The 9,388-nt window shown below is 59.2% G+C and overlaps 1 protein-coding gene across 2 annotated transcripts; it reads left to right on the top strand.

The window, feature by feature from the left end:
* Positions 1-3,980: 3,980 nt before the first annotated feature.
* Tsta3 (tissue specific transplantation antigen P35B) lies at positions 3,981-8,162 on the top strand. Of its 2 annotated transcripts, none has more exons than XM_013033904.1 (11): positions 3,981-4,148; positions 4,635-4,785; positions 5,081-5,195; positions 6,128-6,256; positions 6,361-6,434; positions 6,592-6,725; positions 6,823-6,887; positions 7,061-7,127; positions 7,334-7,413; positions 7,613-7,712; positions 7,887-8,162. In XM_013033904.1, the coding sequence occupies exons 2-11, from the start codon at positions 4,640-4,642 to the stop codon at positions 7,940-7,942; spliced, it is 966 nt and encodes a 321-aa protein (XP_012889358.1). In that variant the 5' UTR covers positions 3,981-4,148; positions 4,635-4,639; the 3' UTR covers positions 7,943-8,162. The 2 variants fall into 2 exon arrangements, with proteins under 2 accessions (XP_012889358.1, XP_012889359.1); XM_013033905.1 differs by having other exon boundaries at positions 3,981-4,157.
* Positions 8,163-9,388: the final 1,226 nt, after the last annotated feature.

Here is a 9,388-nt window from a genome sequence, read left to right as displayed (position 1 = left end):
GCCCGCCCGCCGCGACCGGAAGTCGCCTCACGCCCCGCCTGGAGGACTTCCGGCGCCTCGCTAGGACCGCCGGGCTCCTCTCGGTGGTTCGGACTTCCGGCCTGGCGACGGAGCCTCGGGATCCCGGGCTTCGCGGCCCGCGGGACGGGACGGGACCTCGCGGGACGGGGCCTCGCGGGACGGAGCCGCGCCGGGCCCCGAGCTCCCGCCGTCATCCTCGCTGCCGGGAGGGGAGGGTCGCGGCTCGGAGCCAGCCCGGGCGGGAAGGTGCGGGAGACTCCTCGCCAGCCACCACCGGAACAGCTGCCGGGCTGCAGCCCCGTGTGAAACAGCGTCCTCGGTTCGATTCCCGTTACTACAGGGAAGACTAAGCCGGGCGCCGGTGGCTCACGCCGGTCATCCTAGCCACTCAGGAGGCTGAGATCTGAGGATCGCGGTTCACAGCCAGCCCGGGCAGGAAAGTCCGTGAGACTCTGAACTCCAATAAACCATCAGGAAACCGGAAGTGGCGCTGTGGCTCCAGCGGTAGAGCGCTAGCCTTGAGCTGAAGAGCTGAGGGACAGCGCCCAGGGCTCAGTTCAAACCCTAGGACCAGGAAGTACATATGTCTGTGGTGCTGAGGAATGGAACCCAGGGCCTCTTGTCTGCAAGGCAAGCGCTCCACCACTGAGCCACCTTCCCAGCCTCCATTATTTTTCTTTGCAAATACATTTTGTACCTAGCGTAAGGTTAATTAAATAGGTAGCTGGTGAAGACACCATGTGGTATTCAGGCAGGAGACAGAACTTTGTTTTCCAAACTGCCCAGCCCCAGCCCAGGTGGGAGATTGCCTGTGGCCTAAGTGGAAAGCAGACATCTCTACCTAGTTTTAAGAGGGGGAGTGGGGGGAGGAGAAGGCCCGGCCAGGTGTGACCACGCTGGCTGCTGATGAGACTTCAGGGCCTGGGACACCAGACAACCTGAGGTGGTCCAGGATGTGACCTCAGAGAAGGGGGAGGGACCTGCTCCATGTGTGCCAGTTACCTTGGTAGCGCAGGTACTAGGTAGAGAATACCAAGAAGAAGGGAGAGGCTGGCTCACCGGGCTGCCTGCTCTTCCGGGCAGACCTTACACCTGAAAGTCACTTTTTCAAGTGCTTTTCCCCCTGGATGTATTGTAGCATTGTAATCATCAGGGAAAGTGGACAAATGAGAAAGCTATTTGCTCTTTTTTCTTCTTTTCATGAAATGTTGCAGCTTATGAGGGAATCTTAAGCTTAAAGCAAAGAACATAGTATCTATGTTTTTAATCAAGCGATTCATATAGTGTTTGTCTGAATTCCTGTCTGTTGTTTCCCATGTCTCATTTTCCCTGTCCTAATTCACTCCTGCCAATGAACTGGGTACATGGACTCATATCTGCTATGCTAACTAATTAGAAGGCTTAATGAGGGGATTGCAGTTTGAGGCCAGTTTTATGCGTAGGCATAAAGTTATGAGACTTCTGTCTCAATAAAAGTTAGGCATGGTGGTACCTGCCTGTTTACCTTGCTATGATGGGAATTGTAAATAGGAGAGCCCCAGTCTGGATCAGCCTGGGCAAACAGTGATAGCTATCTCAGAAACCACAGCAAAAACAACTGGCTGAGGGGCTGGGAAGGTGGCTCAGTGGTAGAGCGCTTGCCTTGCAGGCATGAGGCCCTGGGTTCAATACTTCAGCACCACATAAGCAGAAAAAACTGTAAGTGGCGTTGTAGCTCAAGTGGTAGAGCGCTAGCCTTGAGCTGAAGAGCTGAGGGACAATGCCCAGGCCCGGAGTAAAGGCCCCATGACCAACTCTCCCCCCCCCCCCAAAAAAAAAGAACTGGCTGAGAGCTAATTAACCAGAAAAATGCTGGTCTGGCTAAAATGCAACTATGAGAAAGCAAGCTGAGAGAGTAAGGCCCTGAATTCAAATGCCAATACTTTCACAAAAAAAAAAAAAAAAGAAGAGGAAGGAGAAGCAAAAATGAACTGGAGTCATGGTTTAAAAGGTAGACCAGCTGGGCGCTGGTGGCTCACGCCTGTAATCCTAGCTACTCAGGAGGCTGAGATCTGAGGATCATGGTTCAAAGCCAGCCCGGGCAGGAGAGACTGTGAGACTCCTATCTCCAATAAACCACCAGAAAACCGGAAGTGGTGCTGTAGCTCAAGTGGTAGAGTGCTCGCCTTGAGCTGAAGAGCTGAGGGACAGTGCCCAGGCCCAGAGTTCAAGCCCCACAACCAAAAAAAAAAAAAAAAGGTAGACCAGCTGGGCACCAGTGGCTCACACCTGTAATCCTAGGTACTCAGGAAGCTGAGATCTGAGGATCTCACTTCAAAGCCAGCCTGGGCAGGAAAGTCCTTGAGACTCTGATTTCCAATAAACTGATAGAAAACTGGAAGTGGCACTGTGGCTCAAGTGGTAGAGCGCTAGCCTTGAGCTGAAGAGCTGAGGGACAGCGCCCAGGCCCAGAGTTCAGGCCCCATGACCGGCCCCCCCCAAAAAAAATTTTTTAAAAAATTCTTGCCTGCCTGCCTTTCTCTCTTTCTCTGTCTGTAGGTTATGGGGCTTGAACTCAGAGCCAGCGCACTGTCCCTGAGCCTTTTTGCTCAAGGCTACAAGCCACAGCTCTACTCCCAGTTTTGAGTGGTTAATTGGAGACAAGAATCTCCTGAAGCCGGGCGCTGGGGACTCACGCCTGTAATCCTAGCTACTTAGGAGGCTGAGATCCGAGGATTGCGGTTCAAAGCCAGCCTGGGCAGGAAAGTCCGTGAGACCAGTCTCCAATAAACCACTAGAAAACTGGAAGTGTTACTGTGGCTCAAGTGATAGAGCGCTCGCTTTGACCTGGAGAGCGTAGGGACAGTGTCCTAGTCCAGAGTGCAAGCCCTACAACCGACCAAAAAAAAAAAAAAAGAAGAATCTCATGGGTACTCTTCTGCCCCAGCTGGCTTTGAACCATGATCCAGAGATCTCAGCCTTCTGAGTAGCTATGGGCCTGAGCCATGGGCCCCCAGCTTGAATAGTCATTATTATTAAGTATGCCCTTAGGTCTAGCTTTCAACTGATATTTTGTGTTGAGCTTTTATCCTGAACTTTGTAGTTCTCAAGCTGACATGCCCCACTGGACAGCAAAATAGTAACAGATTTAGCAAATAAAACACTTAGATGTAAACAATGTAGACAATAAGAGACTAGCAAAGTTTAGGAGAGTTGTGGGGGAGGAGTATATTACAGGATAGGAGGAATAACTTTATTGATTGATTGGTTGTAAGGCTTGAACTCAGGGCCTGGGTACTGTCCCTGAGCTTTTTCCATTCAAGGCTAGCCTCCACTACTTTGGGCCATACCTCCACTTCCGGTTTTCTGGTGGTTCATTGGAGATAGGTCTCACAGACTTTCCTGCCTGGGCTGGCCAACCCAACTGCGATCCTCTGATCTCAGCCTTCTGAATAGCTGGGATTACAGGCGTGAGCCACATCGCCCGGCAAGAATAACGTCTAGTATCCTAAGTTACAGGAGGATAGCTGATGGGCAAAGTAAATTGTGTATCTCAAAATAGCTAATAGAGAAGATCCTGAGTATTCTCAATACAAAGAAATACCTTAAGTGACACAAAGGTGGTGTCCTGATCTGATCATTGTACACTGCCTGCCACCTCCACGTGCGGTACTGTATCCCACGTACAACTGCCGTGTGGCAGTTAAAATTAATTGTAACCGTATAATCAGTAATGTGCTGAAGACAAGAAAGCCAGCCTCCTCCCACCAAGGAGGAGGGCGAAGCAAGGTCCTGAGCCTCGAGCGGTGCCCCGGGCGGGCCTCGCTAGGCCTGGGGCGCTGGGCCGGGCCTCGTAACTAGTCTTAGCCGCCAGCCCGGTGCTCAGCCAGCGCAGCGCGCACAAGACCACGTTTCCCAGAAGCACCCGCGCCGTGCCATTTCAGGCCAAAGACTTAGTTTTTCCCAGAGTGCCCCGGGTCGGAGGGACTCCGTTTCCCAGAGTGCTCTGGATGGCTGGGACTCCATTTCCCAGTATGCCCCTGGTGGGAGGGACTCCGCTTCCCAGAGTGCCCGGGAGGAAGGGCTCCGCCCCCTCCACCTGGCCCGCGTTGGCTGAAGACACTCCGCGCCAGCCGCGATCCCCGCAGGTAGCGCAGGTGGGGCCGCCGTGGTCAGCGACGAAACCTGGGGATCCCGAGCGGCGAGCCCAGAGGCCCCGGGCCCCGGGGAGGGCGCCTCGCCTCGGGGATCTCGCGGCTGTCGTGGCCAGGCCACCGCCCGGGTGGGTGCCGTGGAGGGCATGGCGGCCCGGCCTCCGTGGGCCCGCGCTCGCCGGTCTGTGGAGCGAGAGCGTGGCGGGGAGCAGCGCCCGCAGCCAGCCTGTGTCCGCCCGTCCTGGTCGCCGGGGTAGGTGGGGGAGGTCGAGGGATGGTACCCCAGCTGTTCCGGACTGCGGCCTGCAGGCGCCCGGTGGAGCCCCAGGCAGAGTGCCTCCGGAGCGCCGCGCCGGGAGGGGCTGTGCCTGCGTCCCGACGCTCACGGCACGCTCGGCACCCCTTCCCGAGGGCCTGGGCACGGGAGCGGGAGGACGGGGCGCGGGGCCCCGCCTCACGCCGTGTGGTCCTCCCGGTCAGCTGACATGGGTGAGCCCCGGGCGCCCACGCGGATCCTGGTGACGGGAGGCTCGGGGCTGGTGGGCAGAGCCGTCCAGAAGGTGGTAGCCGACGGGGCCCGACTACCAGGAGAGGAGTGGGTGTTCGTCTCCTCCAAAGATGCGGATCTCACGTGAGTTGTCCTCCCCAGGGCACCCCACTTTCCCGTGCCCTCTCCAGATCCAAGCGCTGTGGGCTGGGTCTGCTCCTGACTCCGCCAGGTGCCTGGCCTGGCCCTAGCGCGCTGGCTGTAATGTCAACAGACATCTTCCCGTTCCTTCTGGAAGGCCACGCCCTAACACCTGCTAGGCACTGAATGCGTCTACGTGTCCCTTCCGCCAGACCTCTTACCGCGGCCCCACCCCTCCTGCCCCCAGTGCCCCCACTCCTGAGGCCTTTGTGCACCCCTGACATCCAGCTCCCCCCAGGGATGCAGCGCAGACCCAAGCCCTGTTCCAGAAGGTCCAGCCCACCCACGTCATCCACCTTGCCGCAATGGTGGGAGGCCTGTTCCGGAACATCAAATACAATTTGGACTTCTGGGTAAGTCGGGGCAGCAAGCCCTTGGAGCCAGGAGCTCAGGTCTGGGAACTTCCTGGAGGCTTCTCATGTGCACAGGGTCATGTTCCCACTCCAGGAGGCCCCTGTGGACTAGGCCTCTGGGGGGCAGCCCATGAGGGCCCCAGCCCCCCACCCTCAGTGTTATGGGCAGAGGCCCCACAAAGAGGCCTGGAGGCATCTACCCTAGTAGAAGAGCTGTAGAGCGTGCCTGCAGGATTGGGAAGCTGGAAGAAGCCAGTGCTGCGGGGTGGCTAAGGGCCGAGTCCTGCTTTCTAAGACCTCCGAGCTGCCAGGTTCTCAGGCCCCTACGCTGATACTCACACAGCTCCCCAGCACCAGGCCCACCATGCCCACCAGGGTGTGTAAGGGGCTATGGTGTGTGCTCCAGGAAGAAGGGGCACACGGTAAGGCCTCCGCCTGTGCTTCCTGTGCCTTCCTCGAGGTAGCCGTGGCCTGGCTCCCCTGTACCAGGCACCTGGCTCCGAGGCTCCCACTAGATCCTGCCCAGGAGCTCTGTCATCTAGACTCTGAACTGTCCCAGCCTTCCTAGCTCAGCTTCCCACCTCTCCCCTGCCCTGGGACCAGTTTGAATACCTTGCCCATTCACGTCAGTTTAGCCTGGAGGGGGCCTGCAGGCCACGGGGAAGTAGAGTTGGGCCCGAGTCCTCTGGTGAGTGCTGGGGGGACCCCGGCTCTTCCCCCCCTCCCCGTCTTCTACCACCTGCCTTGTACCTGCGGCCCTGCTCAGGCAGTGGCTTCTGAAAAGAAAGTCAGTACTGGGAGATTTTACCATTAGGACACACAGGTCCTGCCCATGCCTGAGCAGCCAGGGTATGTCCCCACCGCCATACCTGGAGAGTCAGGAAAGGCCTTGGCTTCTGCCTCCTGACCCCCATCCCGCCCTGCCTTTGCAGAGGAAGAACATGCACATCAATGACAACGTCCTGCACTCGGCCTACGAGGTGGGCGCGCGCAAGGTGGTCTCCTGCCTGTCCACCTGCATCTTCCCCGACAAGACCTCCTACCCCATCGATGAGACTATGGTAAGGGTGCAGGGCATTCTGGGAGGAGGGACCTGACTATACGGGCAGAGCTGGGAACTGGGGGGGGTCAGGGGGAATACTCAGTGCACCTCCTTCTCCCCTAGATCCACAATGGGCCTCCTCACAGCAGCAACTTTGGTTACTCCTACGCCAAGAGAATGATTGACGTGCAGAATAGGTCTGCCCCATGCTCTTCCCCAGGCCCGCTGGGAGGGGGCAGAGGGCTCAAGTGCCCGTGGGTAGATGGGGCTGGCTTCTGCATCTGGAGGAGGCGGGCAGTGGTGGGGGCAGGCACGTGTCCTGGCATGCGGGCAGGAGACACTGTGCCTCCGCAGGGCCTATTTCCAGCAGCATGGCTGCACCTTCACCGCCGTCATCCCCACCAATGTCTTTGGGCCCCACGACAACTTCAACATCGAGGATGGCCACGTGCTGCCCGGCCTCATCCACAAGGTGCACCTGGCCAAGAGTGAGTGCGGCTGCCCGGCACACCCTGGCCAGGGTCCCGCGCCTAGGGGGAGCTGTGGCCGGGGTGCTCTGACGCCCACCCCTGCGTCTGCCCGCAGACAGCGGCTCGGCGCTGACGGTGTGGGGCACGGGGAAGCCGCGGAGGCAGTTCATTTACTCACTGGTGAGAGTGGCCGGGGGGGGGGGGGGCGGCAGGCCAGTCCCAAGAATCCCCGGGTGCACCTCAGCATGGCAGGGCGTGGGGCTGCCATCCAAGACGGGCCCTGGTGCACCCCGTGGCCTCGAAGGGGCGTTGGGCCATCACTTGGGGAGTTAACCTGCCCTTCTGACCTCCAGGACCTGGCCAAGCTCTTCCTCTGGGTCCTGCGGGAATACAATGAAGTGGAGCCCATCATCCTCTCAGGTGGGCCTGCAGTCCCCACCCTGTCCCCACCGCAGGGCACACCCCTGCAGTACTCACCCCGACCACGGGGCACACCCCTGCAGTCCCCACCCTGTCCCACCGCGGGCAGCACCCCTGCAGTCCCCACCCTGCCCCACCGCGGGGAGGGAGCAGGAGGACCCCGAGGGTCTCGGTGGAGGCTCACTGGCCGCTGCTTCTCCCCGCAGTGGGTGAGGAGGATGAAGTCTCCATCAGGGAGGCCGCGGAGGCTGTGGTGGAGGCCATGGACTTCCATGGGGAGGTCACGGTATCCTTTGGCTCTGGGAGGGCACCGTGGTCTCCTGCTGCCTGAGCAAGCACTGCCCAGCTCTCTGGTGGAGCCTAGCCTGGCAGCAGCAGGGCGGGCTGCTGTCCCTCCAGGCCTCAGTGGGCAGAGGGCAGAGGGCTGGGGTGGGGCAGAGGTAGGGTAGTTGTCCTTTTGCAGTGGCCCTGACCAGTGTGCCCAGTTTGATACCACCAAGTCAGATGGGCAGTTTAAGAAGACAGCCAGCAATGGCAAGCTCCGGGCCTACCTGCCGGACTTCCGCTTCACACCCTTCAAGCAGGGTGAGTTCTCACTCCTGCCTTCTGGCCTCACCCCTGTGTGGACTCCTTGCTATGGCCTCAGCATTCCTGCGGGCACCTGGAGAAGGGACCCTGTGGTGTCATCAGAACTCAGACCAGACGGGGAGGTTTCCTCATCCCCACCCCCTCACCAGCCCCCCGTGTCTGCCTCCCCAGCCGTGAAGGAGACCTGTGCTTGGTTCACTGAACACTATGAGCAGGCCCGGAAGTGAGGGTCCGGCAGGAACAGGCAGCCGCCATTCTCAGACCTCCCCAGGAGATGAGGGCAGGGCTCAGCGGCCCAGGCCATGACGGGCCCCTCGGCGGGGTGCCCCTCGGCGGGGTGCCACGTACGTCTGTCCTCAGGGAACATAAGGCCTGGGCTGGCCCCGCACCTCACTCCATCCTGGTCCCACTGTCCTGTCTGGGAACTAATAAAATACATTTCCACCAGCCTGCTCTCCTCAGCTGTCAGCCCCACACCAGCACTGTCTGGCCGCCTGGCTGGGTCCCAGGCGCACTGTCCTGCGGGCTGTCCAGAGCCAGCGTCCCTGGAAGGAGGCCCAGCGCTGGAAATGTGGGCCCAGGACGTAGGGAGTGAGACCCGGAGTGGACTGTCGGTGGGCTGAGGTGGGGGCAGGTGCCTCCCCAAGAATCTGACCCTGGCTGGTCCCAGCCTCTCTGCATGTGGCCACATTCAGACTTTGGTGGCGGGAGCTGGTCTGGGCTTCCCTGCCTCCACCCTCACTACCTTGGGCAATCAGGCTGCATCTGAATTTGGATGCTCACTGGACACATTAGACCTGCAGGGAACTGGTGCCTGGGTGACCCACGCTTCCCTGGGTCTCTAAGAGAGTTGGGCCTGATCTGGGCTGTGCTCTCCTGAGCCCTCAGGACTCTGGCCTGGCCTGTGATAGGTCAGTTCTGGCCACCAGCAAGGTGAGCATCATTGGCCTCCCTATTCTCGGTGGGGAGAAAGCAAAGCCCAGGCCAGGCGTGGTAGTGCAGGGACGCAGACCAGGAATGGTAGATCTGGGTGTCAGAGGTGCACTGGCCCCCTTGCCTGGTCTCACTGCAGCCCTGGGGCATTGGATTATGGCCCCAACAACGGGTTCTATCACCCCAGATAGCTAGGTGGATGACACAGAGCATCCTTCCACTTGCCACCCCTCAGTCTGAGGACTGAGCCACTGCTGTCCCTGGAGGCTGAGGAAGAGCACGGAGACGTGATCCCAAGTCTGGAGGGGGCTGGAGCACCTGTGGGTGCAGCAGAAACGGCTGCAGGCAGGCAGCAGTGATAGCTGGCCCCTGTGCAAAAGGTTAAGACCCTGGTTCTCCAGGTTCTTTGTTCACAACCTGTAGCCCCACAGCCTAAACTCACATCCAGAAGGGTGCCCCCAACTGTCCTGTCCCCCAGAAAACCAAGCCCATTAACTTCCATCTTCCTGGATGCTCAGAAGTGTCAACTTCTCAACCCAGCCCTACCTTCCCAGATACTCTTCCTCTCAACCCCAGCAATGTCAAACATGTCCAACTTCTTTCTCAACCCCAACTCAACCTCCTGGACTGGTGGCTGCAGTTTGGTAGCGTGATGTCCCCCTCCAGGGGCCTCAGAGCAGTCCCCGGACTCTGCCCTCCATCCGCTGGCATGTCCAGCTCCTCTGGCTCACAGCTCCCAC

Source organism: Dipodomys ordii, unplaced genomic scaffold, assembly GCF_000151885.1.
Source record: "Dipodomys ordii isolate 6190 unplaced genomic scaffold, Dord_2.0 Scaffold179, whole genome shotgun sequence".
Taxonomy (NCBI): domain Eukaryota; kingdom Metazoa; phylum Chordata; class Mammalia; order Rodentia; family Heteromyidae; genus Dipodomys; species Dipodomys ordii.
This window is presented reverse-complemented; position numbering and strand designations above follow the sequence as displayed.